Below are 20,336 nucleotides of genomic sequence, written 5' to 3'. Positions count from 1 at the left end.
CTTGAGTCGCTGGGTCCATCTTGGTCGGATTCTTCTGTTATGATGGTAAGTGAGGACCCAAAGGCGATGTAACCAAAAACAGAGTCTTTTACTGATTGTTCAGGAAGCAGTAATGAAGAACACAAAGTCTTCTCCTTGAGAGGTATGCAAACAAACAACCCGCAGAGAGGGCGATAATAAACAGAACAAAACAAGACTGTAGTTTGCTTCTTGTGAGAGAAACTCTAGTGAGAATCCGACAAAGAAAGCAGCGAGAGCAAGGGGAGAAGTAGAGAGCTAATCAGAGGAAAGAGGGAACAGGTGGGTAGAGGATTAACGAGGAAATTAGGGGAGATGAGAAACAGCTGGAAGCGGAGAGAAAGAAGAGGGGAAGTAACATATAACGATCAGCAGAGGGCGACAGAGTAGAGGGAAGGAACAGAAACGAGACATACCATGACAAGACAAGACAAGACATAACAAAAGCACCCAATACTGACACTGATATACAAATGCAGATTTTCTGCTTATCTAAAGCATATGAAGTGATTAAACTAAGTCTTAATCAACTCACTTTTTTTTTTTTTTTACAGAAACCATGATCCAGCTAATAACAACTTCAAATATATTCTGCAAGCACAATACTCAAAGCTAAAATTAATTTACATCTCTCAACTGAAACGTTTTGGCCCCTCGTTTAAGTCCTCGGTTCGTGCATGCTCATCAGCAGTTCTCAATATTAAGTCAGATAGAGGCCATTCTCAGTTCAGTGTACTGGTGACTCGCAAACTACTGTGATCGACTCAATGTACTGTTGACTCAAAGCAGCTGTCCCCGGATCAGTTCTCAATGTGTCGGACACCTCTGAAAGTGGCAAAACTCAGTTCAGAGTGTACTGTTGACTTGGGAACTGTTGCAACCTGATTATTTTCATACGTTGTTAAAACGATAATACAATCAAGTCATAAACATATTTCCAGTATGTTTTATTTATCTGTCTATCTATATATAAAAAATATCAGTTCTCAGTGTGTCGAACACCTCTGAAAGAGGCAATTCTCAGTTCAGTGTACTTTTGACTCGAGAACTGCTGCGACTGGAGCGTTCAGTCTGATTTGTGAACTAGTTGGAGTGGTTCATTGCAAAGAAGGTTTAATAAAAGCAGATATCACCAGTTCTAGGATCATATACTCCTGGTCATCGGCTCATTTAGAGTCAGGCACATCCGAGAGACAGGTTGAGATGGGGATTAGTGTTGACTAGAGATGTGAACTGTTTCAAACTATTCAGTTTGATTTGGTGAAATGGTTCAAATCGTTCACTAAAAGAACCAGTTCAAAAGAACGATTTGTTCACAAACTGGACATCATTAGAACCTTGAGACGGATGGTCTACAACAGCAGAAGACCTGTTGAATCTCATTTTCAACTGAGGTACACAAATGGTAGGGTCAGAATTTGGCACCAACAGCATGGACCCAACCTCCTTGTGTCAACAGTCCAGGGTGTGGTGTAACAATGTAAGGAATGCTTTCTTGGTCACACACTTTGGGCCCATTAATACCAATCAATTATCACTTGAATGTCACAGCATATTTGAGTATTGTTGCTTTTTTATTATTGTCGCCTTCCCAGTCACTGGATCTGAATCCAATAAAACACCTTTGGGATGTGGTAAATCAAGAGATTCAAAGCAACTTGTGCAAAGACAAGTTTGTGCAAAACCTGATGATCCATGTTATCAGCATGATTTGACTATGTTCCAAAGAGCATTTTGTGTACTTCAATGGAAGGAAGAAAATCTGGCCTTTTGTACAAATGAGTTAACATGGTCACTGTCAAATATTTCTTTATTTGATGAGTGACTGAGAAAGAGTGCAGAATCTTAAATATTTTTTAAACATTTTACAGCATAACATTTTCTTTCATTTGAATTTTTCATAATCTTGAAACAGATTTTTTTTTTTCTAGGTTTAAAATAGAAATCTTCAATTTGGTTGTACACAAAATACTGTAGAACAGTTTTCTTTCAGTTCTTTCGAGATCACATAAGGCACCTAAACAAAAAAGACCATGAAGCATCCAAATGGCATTTCCTTGTTCAAGAACAAACTTATTATTGTTCTTCAAACATTTAATGTTTTAAATCCCTGCAATAAGTTTCTGATCTGAATAGGAAATCACACTGGCCTGATTTTGCATCCACTCATATGATGACCAGAGTGAATGTGGCTCTACAGGATCATGTTTCCCCTGTAAGGGGATGGCGTGACAGTGGATGTGTGTATTTATTACCTCATGATGCCCAACCCCCCACCCAGCTGTGACAGAGAAAACGAGACAGCGCTTCCTTATGCTACTGCTGCTGGGCGGCACTCACATTAAATTTACTATTTGTAGCAATGGCCACCACATACTGTACCACTAAACGCTGCATGCTCACATTGATTGTGACGTTACTAGCCTCCAGAAATTTCAGTATATTTAGTATGCTCTTACACACAAAAAGTGAATGGACATGGTGTGAGAGGCATGACAGCTTTACATTTACTCCTTATTAAATTAACGTCATGGCAGGTCACAGAAAGACAGCAAGCTGTCATTAACACACATTTAAAGGGAAGGCAGAGGATGTGCTCGTCAAAAGACTGTAGTCAGCGTTTGTTTCACACAATGTCACCACAGAACAACATGTTATGTTACATGGATAGTTAAAAGTGGACTTAACTAGGGATTTAAAAAGACATCTACCTAGGGTTAAGCCTAATGTGAAAAACCTAGTACAATGCTCCCAGGCTATGGTTAAGTGCTATGCTCAGGGGCACAAATATTGGAACCAGAATAGCCACTTCTAGGGTTCAAACCTGCAAACTAATGGCCCAGATCCCTTAACAAGGTTACACCGCCAATTACTCCTGCACGCCCCTTGACTTGTGTAAATATTTGCTCTGACAACAATTTAATTCATTACGATTCTTTCCCTAATGATTAAAATGCACAAAAAAGATTAAAAGTATTTATTAAACATTCTTAATTTAGACAGCACATACATGCACCAGACTTGAGCACTAGAGTAACAGATGCATTTAGAATCAACAAGGTTTGGCTTATCTGTGTGACTGCATATATAAACAGGAAAATAATGTTACATGCATTATAGATATTAATGATTTGTTACATTTAGACACGATATGGTACATCTAGATATGTTGCATCCATTATGGATATCCGATATGAATAAACGTAACATAATGTCTGATGCAAAATAATGACTTGATGCAAACACGCACTAACAGAAAGTATGTAAACCATGGAATAAGCATTGTAGATTTTAAAATGTAACTTCAACATTTATTGCAACCAATAATTACGAATAAAATATGTTGAGTGCAGGCAGATAATATCCATGTTTAAAACTATTTACTAGTAACATGCAAAGGCGGGTTTACATTGGATGTGGTAACCACATGGATCAATCAATCACAGGTGACTGTAATCAACTGACATTTACCTAACTGGTTAGTTCCCTTCAAAGCTGTCTGAAATTGCTCCCTATTCCCTTTTTTTCTGTGGCATTCACTATAAAGAGAATGAATGAACACGTGAGTGTTTTCGTTCATAGCCACATGTCTGTCAACACATCATATTTCTAGAGTTCTATTTGTTATTTAACTGCTTTATGGAGAAATAACACATTTTATGGAGATATACAAGCAATATTAACATAAATCTTAATCGGGGGAGGAAAGAAACAACAATTAACTTAATTTGGTGTACTAAGTGCCAACAGTTATGTAATAATGACAGAAAGCCGAACTCAGCGGAATTAATCGATCCATTTATTTGCTTATCTTACACTTTGCACAAAAGTGCACTTTTCCCCTTCAATATCGGGTGCACCACGCCTGTGGCAGGAAGGACTTGTGTCTAAGATGCATCTTTATCAAATTGAGTATTAAAGGCACCAATGGGTACTTCAGTCCAAATTCAAAATATTGGAGAGAGTTGTCTCTTCCGATCCCTCGGTCCCCAGACTCAAAGCTCATGCAGGTTGCCAGGTTGAGGACAAGCAACAGGACAAACAAACTGACAATGGCAAGCAAATGAGCCTTACGCTGTAAGTTCATCATCTAATATATATGTTTGCAATGTTTTTATTGTGTGCAAATTATAAACCAGCTCATGTGGATTTTTTATATCTCTGTCAATGTTAAATAGATGTATTGCTGGCTTCCATGGCTGCACCATACTGTGTTTGCCTGCCAAATTGTTTCAAATCTGGCAACCCGGGTGTCAAAATGGGCATTGGGTGGGGTCACACATGCCAAAACATAAACAGAAATTCCAGCCTGGAACGGACGTTTCAAAGTAGAATTTTCTGGCAGTAGTATTGTTTTCAGAGAAGCCAGTATTTCAAATTAGCATGTTTCCTAAATCTTTTTATATATCCTAAAAGATTTCCTAAATCTTTTTAACATATTATGATAATTTTATGCTTTAGTAAATATATTACATATTGCACCTTTAATATACTAATTATAATCAATTCTTAAGTAAGTCTTTAATAGGGCAGTAAAAACATCAGGGTCCAATCACAACTGATAAAGCAACTGCAGATAAAAATTTCCAGTTAAGTAGAATAAACCTAGATATCAGACTTTGATATTTAGCTAAGAAGCAGTTGTCTTGGTGAAGTAACCAACTGGCCAGCAACCCTCCCCCACCTCCTGATTTGATTGCACTAACTAGCCTAAGCTTTATTTAGGAAACCGCTTCAAATTATTAGCGAGCTAGCCATCAGAATCCCCCCAAAAAAGTTATAAGGTTATAGTCACTTTGTAGGGGACAAATACAGCAAGAAATAGAGCCAGAAAAAGAAAGAAAGAAGTTGTATAAAATCAGTCTAGTTTAAAAAAAAATTCAAGTATAGGGAATGTTGTGCCTTCAGTGGTCACTAATACATTGGAATACGTGCATTGCCACTAATACCATTAGTTTTCCTAAAAGATTGACCTGATCGTTGTCAGTTTAAAAATACAGCCTTAGTAAAAAGAGTTGTACCACAAGTTTGGCTCTGCTCTGGGTCAAATACAAGATCAAGTCAAGTCAAGTCAAGTGGTGTTTATTGTCATTCAACCATATACAGTTAGTACAGTACACAGTGAAACGAGACAATGTTCATCCAGGACCATGGTGCTCCATAAAACAACATAGGACAAACACAGAACCACATGAGATTACACAGACTAAATAACATACCTATATAAAGTGCACGTGCAAACATGTGCAAAAGGTACAGGACAGTACAATAAATTACTAAAAATTAACAGGACAATAGGCACAGTGAGAGACCAGTACCAAGATGACAGTTTCTAAAAATGCCAAATGTAAACATAACATACTATGAGATAGTGTTCTATGCACATAGCAGTTATTGAGGTAGCAGACAGTTATAAAGTGAATAGTTAAAGTGCAAATCAGGACACGTGTGTGTGTGTCAGTCCAGTCCCTGAGTATTGAGGAGTCTGATGGCTTGGGGGAAGAAGCTGTTACACAGTCTGGCCATGAGGGCCCGAATGCTTCGGTACCTCTTGCCAGATGGCAGGAGGGTGAAGAGTCTGTGTGAGGGGTGTGTGGGGCCATCCACAATGCTGGTTGCTTTGCAGATGCAGTATTTTTTGTAAATGTCTTTGATGGAGGGAAGAGAGACCCCGATGATCTTCTCAGCTGTCCTCACTATCCTCTGCAGGGCTTCAGCTCAGGATGCTCTCAATAGTCCCTCTATAGAATGTAGTGAGGATAGGGGGTGGGAGATGTGCTTTCTTCAGCCTTTGAAGAAATTAGAGATACTGATGTGCTTTCTTGGTAATAGAGCTGGTGTTGAGGGAGCAGGTGAGGTTCTCTGCCAGGTGAACACCTAGGAATTTGGTGCCCTTGACGATCTCCACATAGGAGCCCTTGATGTTCAGTGGAGAGCGGTCACTCTGTGCTCTCCTAAAGTCAACAACCATCTCTTTTGTTTCGTCCACATGCAGAGACCAGTTATTGGCTCTACACCAGTCCGTTAGCCGTTGCACTTCCTCTGTGTATGCTGACTTGTTGTTCTTGCTGATGACCGCGGTCGCGTCAACGGCGAACTTATTGATGTGGTTCAAGCTGTGCATTGCTGCACAGTCGTGAGTCAGCAGAGTGAACAGCAGTGGACTGAGCACACAGCCCTGGGGGGCCCCAGTGCTCAGTGTGGTGGTGGTGGAGATGCTGTTCCCTATCCGGACTGACTGAGGTCTCCCAGTCTGGAAGTCCAGGATCCATTTGCAGAGGGAGGTGTCCAGGCCTAGCAGGTTCAGCTTTCCAATCAGGTGCTGAGGAATGGTGAGCTGAAGTCTATGAACAGCATTTGAACATATGAGTCCTTTTTATCTAGGTGGGTGAGGGCCAGATGGTGGCGATTGCGTCGTCTGTTGAAAGGTTTGGAAGATACGCGAACTGCAGTGGGTCTATTGAGGGGGGCAGCTGGGTCTTAATGTGCCTCATGACGAGCCTCTCGAAGCACTTCATGATGATGGGTGTGAGTGCAACGGGACAGTAGTCATTGAGGCAGGCCACTGAAGACATTTTTGGCATGGGGATGATGGTGGTGGCCTTGAAGCACGTTGGAACGATGGCGCTGCTCAGAGAGATGTTGAAGATGTTAAGAACATCTGCCAGCTGGTCTGCACATCCTTTGAGCACTCTGCCAGGAATGTTGTCTGGTCCAGCAGCCTTCGGTGGGTTGACTCTACATAGAGTTTTCCTCACATCAGCCGTGGTAAGACAGAGAAGCTGGTCGTTGGGAGGAGGGGTGGTCTTCCTCGCCACCACGTCGTTCTGTGCTTCAAACCTAGCGTAGAAGTCATTCAGCACATCTGGAAGGGAGGCATCTTTGTCACAGGCAACTGTTGGCCTGTAGTTGGTGATGGCCTGGATGCCCAGCCACATGCGGCGCATGTCGCCACTGTCCTGGAAGTGACTGTGGATTCTCTGGACGTGTGCGCGCTTTGCCTCTCTGATGGCCCGGGACAGTTTGGCCCTCGCTGTTCTTAGGGCAGCCTTGTCGCCTGATCTGAAGGCAGAGTCTCGGGTCCTCAGCAGCACACGCACCTCCGCAGTCATCCATGGCTTCTGGTTGGAGCGTGATGGTCTTGGAGAAGGTGACATCATCAATGCACTTGCTGATGTAGCTGGTCACTGATGCTGTGTATTCCTCCAAGTTGGTAGTGTCACCATACGTTGCAGCCTCCCTGAACATGTGCCAGTCAGTACACTCAAAACAGTCCTGAAGAGCAGAGATGATTCCTGCTGGCCAGGTTTTCATCTGCTTCTGAAGCTATTTTGTGCTCCTGATGAGCGGTCTGTATGCTGGGATTAGCATAACAAAGATGTGGTCTGAGAAGCCGAGGTGGGGGCGGGGCTCCGCCCGGTACGCGCTTGAGATGTTTGTGTAAACAAGATCAAGCGTATTCGCCCCTCTCATTGCAAAGTCCACATACTGATGGAATTTATGGAGCACTGTCTTGAGATTCGCATGGTTGAAATCTCCGGCGACAATAAACAGTCCATCAGGGTGAGCGTTCTGCAGTTGACTCATGGCCCATACAGTTCACAGAGCACTTCCTTAGCGTTAACGCTGGGGGGAATGTAATAACAGTGGTGAATTCACGTGGTAAATAAAAAGGACTGCATCTTACAGTCACAAGCTTCACCAGTGAGCAGTAACTAGAGACTGGCATAGAATTATTGCACCATTCCGTGTTGATGTAAACACACAAGCCACCACCACGAGTCTTACCGCACAGAGCTGCATTTCTGTCGGCACGAAACGAGGCGAGCCCGTCTAGCTGAATGGCGGCGGCCAGATCTCTGTTGCTGTGCCACGACTCCATGAAAACTAAGATGCAGCAGTCTCTAAGCTCAAGCTGCGTAGTCTGCTGGAGTTGGATGTAGTCCAGTTTATTGTCCAGGGAGCAAACATTTGAGAGCAGGACAGACGGGAGAGCCGGCCGGCTAGGGTTTGTTTTTAGCCTAGCATGGATCCCCACCTTCTTGCCGCGCTTTAACTTCCTCGCACACCGCTTACGACGTCCTATCCCCGGCATGAGGCGATGCCGATGACTGGTCTCTGCAGCAAGCCGAGTTCGCATAGCAACTCCTGCAGATCATCATGCAGCTTGGTTGTTGCATGAATCTTATATTTGAGCAGTGTCTGGTGATGGTAGACACAAACACCGGTTGCTCCGATGTCCATATGCCGTAAAAGTCGGGCTAAGTGACAAAAATAACACCGTTTTGGATCCGGAGTGGCTGCTGCGTGCCATCGTGCCGCCATCTTGGATCAGCCAAACTTGCTCAACCACACTGTTGTTCCTACATAGTCATCATGGCACACCGCTGCAGCTGCTGTCAACTGCAAGAGTTTGTCCTATCCGTTGAACATCATATTTTAATTTCCTCTCAACTATTCTGGCTAAATAATTTCTTTTCCAGTTTTATTACTCTATGAAGCCAAGAAACTAGGGGCTGGACAATATGGCCAAAATGTATATCACTATATATTTATTAATTTCGGTCGATACGATATAACTCCGATATCGATATTAACAATATAAAAGCCTCAGAATAACCGCCAAGAATGCCCACAACGGATGTCTGTACCTACAAACTTCTATGAAACCTCCTCCAATAAAACGATATAATATTTAAGAAATAAAAACTGTACAAATAAATTAATGTTCACCTTTTATTTGCATTTAGCCTTCATACAAACAAGAAATGTCAAATAAACATAAAACTCTCATCTTTGTCAATATTCATATTTTTAACTTGAAACTACAACATAGGCTGATTATCTTTATAGATTGAAACAATGGTTCTTCAGCTAGAATAAATAATATTAAAGTGTTCAGTGTTGCTGCAGAAAACAGATAAAAGAGTGAGCAACAACAAAAACATACTGGGACATTAAAAACCACCACGAGTATTGTAAAATATATAATGATATATACTTAAAATAACTGTAAGTAGTAAAACAATACAAAACGGGCCAAAAAAAATGCAGAAACATTTTGAGTCCCCCCTCCCTTGCCCCACAGTGGTTTGGTCTACTGCCTGCTTTCCCACTTTACGTCACCTACACACACAAGTATGGTGGATTTCGAATTGCTTCGTTAATTGTGGAACTCCAGCAAGTATGCTGGCAGTGGCAAGGCTATTTTATTCACTTTAAGCATCGGGTGTAGTGATTATTTTCTTTTAAATACAGATGATTAATAAATTAGTCATGACAAAAAATTATGATAATCGATGTATGTTTTCATGAGTTTGCAACAGTAGCGATTACAATGTTACCTAGCTTGTTTGGTAGCTTGTTTGTGAACTGATATTAGCCTAATATTGTAGATCTACCCTTGTTTTGGGTTTTGCTCAATATGATGTTATGTGGCAGATCAGTGGGATGGCTGCAGTTGAATATCTAAAAGACCCCTCTGTCATCGATGAAACCTAAAATATTATGGAGGACGCAAGATAATTTTACAATTATAATATGACCGCGTGGTGAAATAAGTCTTCTGTGTACACACACATCCTATAGACGTATAATTTTGGCTCTATTATTTGTGTCCCTTTCAAAAATTGCCATGTCACGCATGTAGCCAGTTGTGTTCTGCTATATCTGTTTGACTTGAATACAATGAACTGATATCTGCACCCTGAACGGTAGTCAGTGACAAATGCTGTAATATATCGAAATATCGGAAATGTGTTTAAAAATCATATCCCTTTTATTGAAAATAATTTTAATGCGATATATATTGATATAGAATTATTGTCCAGCCCTACAAGGAAGCTTGAAATAGTTGCATATTTCTGTTCAAATTTTGATTCTACGTGCACTTCCATATCCATATTAATCACTACAAACACATTACTGATACTGCAAAAATCAAAGCTATAAAAATACAGGCTGCAAAATCCAATCTGGTGTCCAGGTTTCTTATCCATTTCAAATCCATGTTTCTTCAAATTGCTAAGTTACTCAACAGAAACATAGAGTGGTTTGGGGTTTCCTGCACTCGAGCTATTGAACTTAGGCATGTTGTTGTAGATTCATCAGCTCATTCCACAGAGGGAACAGCTGGTGGAAAAAATTAAATACGTAACACATTAAAACCACTCAGATTATGTTCTAAACCATCAAGAAGTAAGCACGAGCATTTTATAAAGCAAGAAGTCCAGTAATCCACAGTGGAACTCTAAAACAGGATAACAACGAAAACCACAGAGGACAAATTCTTCTTACCCATAGTCATCAAAAGAAAACATATCCGGACGTTAAAGCTCCGAAGACACCAATGAGAAAAAGGAAAAACAGATTCCTTACAGCCAGATGAAAGAAATAGAGGACCAGAGTGTGCATATTTCATTCCACGTCCTCTCAGATAAGTAAAACACAGAGCGCACTCATATGCGAGATACAGTGAAAGAATAATGCAAGAGTAGAGAAAAGGAGTGTGTGAGAGAGAGAAAGGAGGAGAGGAAGGGAAGCAAAAGACACAGAGAAAGAGAGAATGAGAGAGAAAGGCAGAGAAATAAACATGTGACAGATTTGGACCAGTCACCTTATGCTGCTCACATCCATTCTTATCCACTCAAAGGATTGGAAGTCAGTCTGTGCCTTAAAGGAGTCTCAGCACAGAAACAATTCCACCAAAAAAGAAAAACACACACACACATGGTCCTTAGACACAAACACATGCTCATTTAAGCAACAAGAACACTGTTGGCATTCATGGATACAACATTTTTTTTTTTTTTGCTAAATTTTTATATTACACTGCACTATCAAAAGTTGTAACTTACGAATGGGAACTATTTCTACCCAATCAAAAATGTGTTTTGTTGATGTAATCTAACGTAGTAGGTTGATTCAGATTCAATATGTTGAATCATTAATTTATTCTCATTCATTTTGATGTTACCACATGAAGCAAATATTTAGGTTTCAGTGATGTTAAGTCACTAACATGTACTGTAAAAACAATTCTGTTAAATCTGTGGTAAAATACCAGCAGCTGGGGTTGCCAGAGATTTACCATAAAAACACACTGACCATGTTTCAGGCTTTATGGGATGTAATTTTGATGCCTGTGTGTATGTTGTCTTGTATAGACCTACAGAGTTATTCTTCTAAAAATCTTTATTTGTGTTCAGTATAAGAAAGAAAGTCATACACATCTGGGATATCATGAAAGTGATTAAATGATGAGAGAATTTACATTTTTGGGTGAACCAGCCCTTTAACTGAACTAATTTAAAATATGCATAGTACACACTAATGCACATAAATTATTCTAATAAGATGAAACATAACCATTCCCATAAAATATAATTAAATGTGATATGCAAGTACTTTTGGGAACACCTGATTATTGTTTTTCACCATAATTTTAACAAAAGTTTCCATAAAAAAATACATGTTTTCTTTTGTTAAACATTATACATTTTCTTTTTTCACATTTTCTGGCTTTTACAATATTTTACCATAAAATAACTATAAATATATTATATTTTCATTACTGTATATGTAAGTAACTACTCATTTACATTTATGCATTTGGCAGATGCTTTTATCCAAAGCAACTTACAGTGGAATTATTACAGGGACAATCCCCCTGGAACAACCTGGAGTTAAGTGCCTTGCTCAAGGACACAATGGTGGTGGCCATGGGGTTAGAACCTGTGACCTTCTGATTAACAGCCCTGTGCTTTAGCCACTACACCACCACCACTCCAGCTACTTGTTAACCAATTAACGTTTATTTTTTTACTGTAGCATTTTACATTCTTTTACCGTTAAAATTACATAAATTAGTCAACCATGTACTGTTTTAAAATAGATATATTGATAATCAAATAGACCATTATTAAAGTGCTGTTTTATATTATGTAACTGATTGGGACTATATTTTCTATGTTCACACTTTAATAAAATTAAAATAATAAATAAATACAAATCTGTATTAAACATTTTGTTTTAGCAACACTACAAATTTTTTATTCATAATGTATATAAATATAAAGAAATTGTTCAAAATAAAAGTAAACTTCTGTCATCATTTCCTCACTCTCGTGTTGTTCCGAACCTGTATGACTTTCTTCTTTGAAAAACAAATAATTTGCTGGGAAGGATATTAGCCTTTCAGTGAAAGAGACCTGTGACTGAGACTAAGATTCTGCCAATCATCTTTTTTTGTGTTCCATGAATATGGGTTTGGAGCAACATGAGTGTAAGTAAATAATGACAGAATTTTTATGTTCGCATGAACTAACAAGAATTTTAAACACATTGCAGCTGTGAAACATATTTTGAATAGTCAATAGTTCAGACACTTTTGTAGTGAAATGGTCCAAGAAGAACTAATAACATATCTACAGGAGATTGTTAAGTCAAGAGGTGAGTTATGATTTTGTTTCTTTCTTAAAATGACACTTTTAAGAAAGCATACTGCATACGGTATAGTGTGTAAATCTGGCAGACTTGCCACATGGTTTATGAAAACAAAACAAAAAATTAACCATGACTGATAATTTTACACATCTTCAGGGTCTGAAATGACACAAGCTTCATTTGCTTGCAAAGAAGATAAAATAAAAATGGCAAAACATCCCGACAATAAGCACCAATGACAATCATTTAAGAAAATTGTGTTACTAAATATACTAAATAGATAATATCCAACAACTATTAAGTCTGACACCGAACACCTTTGAAGATCTTTGATTGTACTTGCAACATGCAGTGCAAATCTATGTATACATCTACAATATGTGCACACAAATACACAGAGAACATACACAATTCATGTGTGCTACATCACTGACTGCTCAGTTTACCTTATCAACACTTCCCATGCACTACAGAATATTTTGTACACTCAAAGGGAGTGAATTCCTTAGCCAAATGGAGCACTTCTGCTAAAAATAGCCTGCACTAGGAAGTACAGTTTTTTATTCTCAGGGAGTCAAGGGTTGAATAAATCATTCCACTGAACCGGTTCCTCAGTTTCCTGTTGGTGAGAATGTCACCTAGTCCAGCACAATTTAAGACTTACTTCAAGCCCAGACAGACAGAGAATAAAGGAAAGAGATAGTGGACACATGCAGCAGACTTCAGAGAGGCTTGAATGTAATAGAATAAATGTACTAAAGCTAATGACAAACGTATGTACATTATTGCTGATGCACCCTGTATGCAAGAGCATTGAAAGGTGTTTCATATCTTAAAGGGATAGTTCGCCTGAAAATGAAAGGTCTGTCATCGCTTACATTTTCTCATTAATGTTGTACCAACATTATTATTATGTTGTGTTTAAGGGAACACAAAAGGAGATGTTAGGCATCAGTCATCATTCACTTTCATTATATGGAAATAAATATGCAATGATGACCTTAACCAAAGGGCCTGGAGACAAAAAACAACCATCCAGCACGAGTCTGATGAAAGCGCTCTTTCGCTCTCCTTCAGACACAAGCGCATGGAGCGAGAGAGTGCTGCATATATCGCATGAAGATGGCTAAAATGAAAGCTCATGCACTAGTGCATGGTCTTCTTTCTTTATTTTCTTGCTGTTTTTTATTTGTCAAATTGATGGAAAACGTTAGCAATTATCCACTAAAAAATCATGGATGACTGACAAGCGCTTGTGAAAGCGATCTTTCATTCTCACACACAAGCGTGCATAGAGAAAGAGAGGTAAGAGATAAAGGACACAATTTCAACTAAAATTCTACATTTAAATGGTTTAAACAACAAAATGCTTCTCATGTTTTCAAACTGAATTAAGAAGTGCACAACAGGTTCAACCATATCATTATGTTACTCATACTCGAAATGATATATATATATATATATATATATATATATATATATATATATATATATATATATATATATATATATATATATATATATTATATTTCATGTTGTTTTATTTACTCCAAAAGACACCATTAGTGAGGTAAAAACGTGTGTGAAAATGTTAAGTTGGACCTGCCATTACAAAGACAGACTTTGAGTATAAGCAAATTGCCCAGTAATCATTGGCTGACACTTTGGTCAGCAGCATTAGTGTCCACGTTAACATTTTTAAACATTGAGCATCATGTTACAAAACTTAAGAGAAGCACAGAGCAGCACCGGAGGTAATGCTAACATTTCACTCCACAGAAAATCTCATTGTATTTGGCAACGCTGATGTGAATCATGTTTAGTTTGGTTGAGCCAATGATTGGATTACGCACTCAGAACATAAAAGACAATCATTTGTCGCCACCTACTGGTCTAAATATGCAATTTCTAGAAATGGTCACTGAATGAATCGGTAAATGAAAGCAAAATGAACTAGATAGGTAATGTTTGTCAAGACAACTTAAAGCAGATTAAAGACCTTTTGAGGGTTTGTTTACATTTAAATTTTTGGTCATTAATAGTTTGAATTGACAAGTATTCCATTGGCCCCATTGAACATTCAGTCATTGTAAGTCTATGGGATTCAAATTTTTGCTCGTCCGCTGTGCGAAAACATAAATCCGGTCAGGTAGAAAAGACATAGTACACTATTCCAGAACAATCTGGAGGTCTGTACCAAGTTTGGTGAATGTAGCTTAAAAGCTCTAGGAGGAGTTAGTGTTAGAAATTTTGGTCTTGGTTAAGGGATTTTCAACAACAACAAACAAAAAAAAAAAAAAAAAAAAAAAACACATTTGTAGAAAAACTGTATAAAATCTATAAATCTAAATCTCCACAACTTTGTGGTAAGCCATTAAAACAGAAAAGCGGAGTTATACAGTGAAGCATCAGTGCTGTTGGACTGTGTATCAGTACTCTTTGAAATTTGCCAAAAATATGTAACAGCTATCCTGTACAATGTTATTGTATTTCTTTGTGATCTGGCAAAAGGGCGTCACGCACTTGAAGTAGCAACTTCTTTTCCCCATCAATAACTAGCACTAAACATGTATTTATTGTGTTCTTGCTCAAAAGCAATGTGTCATTATCAGATGTGACGTAACGCCCACTGCACGGGTGGGGACATGCGCGTGTCTTCTTCCATTGACTTAATGAATGAAATTAAATGCAAAAAAGCTCAGTCAAAATGTGTGTGATTGCTTAATCCCCGCAGACCGTTGATTTAAAGATGTCGTCAACGCTCAGTCTCTCAGCACATTGAATAAGCGCTACACACCCCAGTGCTGTCAGACTGTCCACTGATGTCAGCACAGCAGAAAACAGGTAAAGATTCTGCTCACTCATAAGGGCCTCAGCTCGAGGTTTCAATGGGTGTGACTGAAATCCCAGTGAGCTCCCTACCTAGACCGCATTTTTTGTGCATCAACGTTCGACTGCCTATGATGCCCAAAAATGCTGACTAGGTAGGGAGTTTACTAGGTTTTGAGATACTCATATCTCTGATTAACAGTGTCAAATGCTTTATCATATATAAATGTATATAGAAAAACACATATTGTCCCATCAATGCATATGTTTATAAATGCGGTGTCATCACATTGAGCTGCTTACCTCATTTTCCGATGGTAGGCTATCCCCACGAATATATGGGTGTAATAAATAATTAGAAAAGATAAAAAAAGTAAAAAAAGAAACTTAGGAAAGCCAGATGAGGCACTCTATGTAAATATAGCGCATAAATATATTTTTCTGTGTGTGTTTATAATACCACACGTGCACTATTCCATATAACAATGGTCAGCTTGAATGTTCAATGCTCATCCAGCGATGCACAGCCGGTCCGTGGAGAAGAAGCAATGCAAATGTGTCTAAAGCTCTAAAGCATGTCGCTCTCTGTTACCGAACTGAATAAAACACATCCCATGTTCAGTTCATGGTCGCGCCTATAACATCGATCTGAATTGGGGACTGCCAGCGCACACACGAGTTGCCATTTTCCTCTTTGTATTATGACAATGAGAAAACAGCTTATCGGAATAGTGTAAAACATAAAACGCACAACAGCGAACGCTTGTGGAGAATATGAAGTACTGCAATCTCTTTTGAGATGCCCTGCCTTACTGGGTTGGCCCAGCCACCTCAGAAATATAATTTCTCCTCTTCTTGTCAGTCATGCTCATTTGGCTTTCGTTGTATAAACAGAGAAATGAACACATTACTTTAGTTTAATGATGGATTATGTTTATGAATACATGTGCTGCTCTATTGCTGATCAAGGTAGCAAGTGGATCAAAGAGCAAAACAACTTTTACATATAAATCCATGGCCTCAACTCCCTTCTTGGAGATAAAGTTGATTGTATGCAGGTTGTTTGTTTGAGTTTGCAACACAGTATTACAGCATAATTGTAATATATGTCTAATGGTTAAAATGCATTAATGAGCTATTTTTCGTGGGGAAAATATCCCTCTTTTTAACAATAATGTCTTGTTATATCGTAGATTCTACCAGAGCTTTTGATATCTTTCAAAATGTCACTTCAACTTTGATCCAAGCGTGTCAACAACAATCCGCTCCGTTTTTGAAAAAGCATTTTTCATGTCATATATGTAAGTGAAAAATAGGTTAGAGAGTAACAAACAAACGTGTGCATGCTTAGCCTTTTATTTATAGCCTAGTCATTTGGCTTCACAGTTTGATCTCGTTTCTCAAGCGGAGGTTATAAAAATGGAGCATAACTATAATGTAAATGTGCTCTACATTGACTGTCAGTTAAGCTACATGATTCACAAAAACATATTTAATGTCAGACTGAGGATTAAAACCAAAACAGAGATTGGTGACTTTAGTGATTTAACAAGACCACTTAAAAAATGCTTAAGGTCTTTGAAGAACTTAATCATTTTAAACGTACAGTACAATCACTTTTTTTTTTTTTTTTTTACCAGAATCACTGCTAAAATAAAAAAATAAAAAAATACAGTCAATGATAAAAATTAAATCAGCCATAGGCGTGTATTTGCAGTACCTCAATAAACCAGACGGTGGCAGCAAAAGTAAAATAAATGCTTGATTATGGCGGGAGATTGGATGGTTTACATGCAATTTTTAAATACAGTCAGTGTGATGCGAGTAATTCCTAAATACATGATGGTTTTCTATTGTTAAGACTTGGTACTAATGTTTTTACATTAAGTTAAGTGTTATGTTATGAACTGGCCAGCGCCTTGATATTGGTCTTGTATATAATAAATTCCCGTATGTGCTTTGGCGTCTTGTTTACCTTTGTCTTCTAGAGCAGATTTTATTGTTTCATAGCCAATGAAAGCATGTGAGACAGTCAACAGACAGTCATTTCAAACATTGGGGTCCTGAGATAACAATTAAAGGCAAATAAAACAGAGACCAGCTTCTCCCTCTCCCTTTCAACACTTTAGTCTTTACTCCATGGCCACATTTTTGTTTTCCCAAGCCACTTGATCCCAGAAAATGAGCAAGTTCTGATATTTTCCACATAAATAAACACAAAGTGTGACAGTAGTTGCTTTACACCACACGCCACTGCATAACACTCATGTCCTTCCCTCCTGTAGAGACTATGTGACTGTCATCGAATAAGAAGTTAACGTTGGTGACATGGCTGCTGTGTCCACCGTAGATGTGACTGGGAGCCTGTGGAGAGAGAAATTACAATATAAGATTTCACCATTACTTTGTGCTAAACCAGATCATATCTGTCCAGTGTCTGCAATATCTGAAAGATTTAGTGCTGTGTCTTACTCGGGACTGAGTGCAAGGGAATGAGAAAAGGTGAACTTTTCCAAAGTCGTCTCCAGTGACGAGCAGTCTCTTCGCATTAGAACTGCACACAGCGTTGATGTCAGTTCCATCTGAGCCATCTGGCCACAGCCCTGAAGTGTAATACAGACAGCATTCACATCCCATTGTCCTCATGTGAGTCGTGACTACACACTTATATTGAAAGCCGTTATGCTACAAGGACAAACATGAAAACTGTGCAGATTTATTTTCACTTAGCTACAGCCAGTGCAGAGAGGATTACTTGTGAATTGTAATCAGAAACTGATTACAAATTACATGACAAGAAATGCAATAAGTAGCATAATCTCCTAATCTAGTCTGATTACTTTTGGATTACTTTCAACCTAATTCTATATCATATGCATTTGAGTAAGATAATGATTTTAACATAAAAGTACAAGGAAGAAAATGTATTACAATCTTTATTACTAACAAAAAGAGCTCCTTATGACATTTTAGAAAAGTGCATTAAACATTACATTAATAAAATAATCCATTCATCACCTATACCAAAGCTGAGGTGCAAGATGTTATCTTTTGAACAGCAAGAATATTCTGAAGTTCCACAGTGGTGGACTCCACTGCATCAGCAGCAACAGTAGAGTGATGGGCTTTGCTCCATATTGCTGCACATTTTGCAGTTGAACAATTTTGTACCCTTAGAGATGGCATCCACTAGATCTTTTGAAGCAATTCAATTCAATGTGTGAGCTTCACATCATTGGTCAGGTAGGCTACTAAGAAATATATATATATTATATATATATATATAGTTAATTTTAAGTGCATAAAACAATAGAAACATGAACAAACAGTAATGAACCTGAAATCAACAGCAATGGCATTGCTAGGTCAAAGCAAACAGCTCAAAACACACTTTTAACCCTTACTACTTAGTAATAGCCCATCAGGTATTCCTTAGCTGAGGTGCATAGCTTACTGTTGTCACGTAAAAGGAGCCCATGCACAAAATGTTCATCTGTGGGACTATTGCACTTCAGGGTAAGAATTTGATGATATTGATATGCCTACCCAGCACTGCCTACATCAATGACTACAAATACAGTAAAACAGGTTTTATGAAATTGCATAAATGACATGGTTAGTATTTATTTCACTCTTTTAGTATTATTAGTATTACAGTAAAGGAAAAGTTCAGCCAGAAATAAACATTCCGTCAATGTCAGTATTTCTCAGGTAACAGATCACTGGAGGGGAAAATTGTATGTGAAATGTATGGTTCCTCGCACAATTATTGTATGGCTTCAAAAGACTTCAGAACGACTATATTTGGTATACATTTATTGTTCTATTTTGGTGTGTTTATTATTTTTTTTAAACTTAATAGTCTTTGTCACTCTGAACTGTCACTATATGCAAAAGACCTGCATGAGGATTCTTCAATACATACTCAAAATATAAAAACATTCAACGAACTTAATAAAATTAAGTAAAATTTTCCATGCAATAAAAATAATTTATTTAATAAAATACTAATTTATTTAAATTAATTTGAGTAAATCTTGCTGTACAAACTTAAATAAATTTTGTCACATCTACTAGATAAGAAGTTGTCAAAGTCATTGTTTTAATTTCATTGAGGCAGCTTAATTTATACCACTTTTGTTTGTTTTCTGTCAAACATCAAACAGCATGTAGTCTCAGCAATAAAGGACAACATCTTGCTGATGAGTTTTAAATTCAGCTTTCCGACCAAGCATGCAGGGTCCTTAACATCCAACACACAAACCACGATGATGGGGACACTCAGCAATCATATTTTTGGATACAGATGCATTCACATGACACAAAACCCAAAGGGACAACAAACACAACACCAGTACAAATACTGCAATAAAAAGCAAATATTAATATTATTCATTTGCTGTTTTTAGTGATGCCATGGTGTATGCAGGAAACCTGACATCACATTATAATGGTTATAATGGTTGTCCCAACTTAAATTAATTAAGTGAACTTTCATTGTACACACTTACATTTATTGCATACAATGAATTGAAGTTGTGACAAGAACTGTGTAACATTAGCTCAACAAGGAGCAAAAATTAGTGTACATTTACTTTTTGTTCTAAAGAATAAAGAAAGTAATACACTTAGGAACGACATGAGAGTGAGTAAATTATGACAGAATATTTGGGCAAACTGTTGCTTTAATAATATATATATATATATATATATATTCCACACTGCTGTCCATCAAATAAAAGATGAGCCTTACCGAAAACTTGGAATCCTAGAGTACAGGTGAAAGTGGCCCATTCTATGTCACGGGTGGACTCCACACTAATTACTTGCTTGCAAACAGAGGGGATCCCTAAACAAACAAGAGTAAATCATTAACAGACTTCTTATTGTCAACAGTTTTTACAAATCAACTGTTTAAATAAAGAATGCATAATTAATTGTGACGAGGAGGAGGGCGTGGCCAGGCCATGAGGGTGTACGCCTGGCGCTGAATTGCCCCAATCCCAATCTCTCTCTGGCATCCCCAGCTCCTCCGTATCTCTCTC

General features: G+C 38.2%; 2 protein-coding genes across 7 annotated transcripts in view; both read right to left on the bottom strand.

Moving 5' to 3' along the window:
- Positions 1-15,975, bottom strand: part of evla (Enah/Vasp-like a) — a 60,503-nt gene extending 44,528 nt beyond the window's left edge. Inside the window, exon 1 of one of the 2 annotated variants that reach the window (XM_052144920.1) lies at positions 15,595-15,975. In XM_052144920.1, coding sequence (XP_052000880.1) covers positions 15,595-15,599 — 5 coding nt within the window. In that variant the 5' untranslated portion in view covers positions 15,600-15,975. Of the gene's footprint in view, positions 1-10,314; positions 10,537-15,594 lie in introns of those variants that run through there. The other variant, XM_052144919.1, reaches the window with a different exon arrangement.
- Positions 15,976-16,307: 332 nt separating this feature from the next.
- Positions 16,308-20,336, bottom strand: part of LOC127656833 (echinoderm microtubule-associated protein-like 1) — a 48,654-nt gene continuing 44,625 nt past the window's right edge. For 2 of the 5 annotated variants that reach the window (XM_052145314.1, XM_052145317.1), the window contains exons 22-24: positions 20,045-20,140; positions 17,764-17,894; positions 16,308-17,655 (exon numbers count right to left, since the gene is read on the bottom strand). In XM_052145314.1, the coding sequence (XP_052001274.1) occupies positions 17,530-17,655; positions 17,764-17,894; positions 20,045-20,140 (353 nt within the window). In that variant the 3' untranslated portion in view covers positions 16,308-17,529. The remainder of the gene's footprint in view (positions 17,656-17,763; positions 17,895-20,044; positions 20,141-20,336) is intronic. The other 3 variants (XM_052145318.1, XM_052145319.1, XM_052145320.1) reach the window with 2 other exon arrangements.

This window comes from Xyrauchen texanus, chromosome 16 (genome assembly GCF_025860055.1).
Source record: "Xyrauchen texanus isolate HMW12.3.18 chromosome 16, RBS_HiC_50CHRs, whole genome shotgun sequence".
In the NCBI taxonomy this organism is placed as follows: domain Eukaryota; kingdom Metazoa; phylum Chordata; class Actinopteri; order Cypriniformes; family Catostomidae; genus Xyrauchen; species Xyrauchen texanus.
The sequence above is the reverse complement of the archived record's forward strand: the minus strand, read 5'-3'. Positions and strand labels throughout refer to the sequence as shown.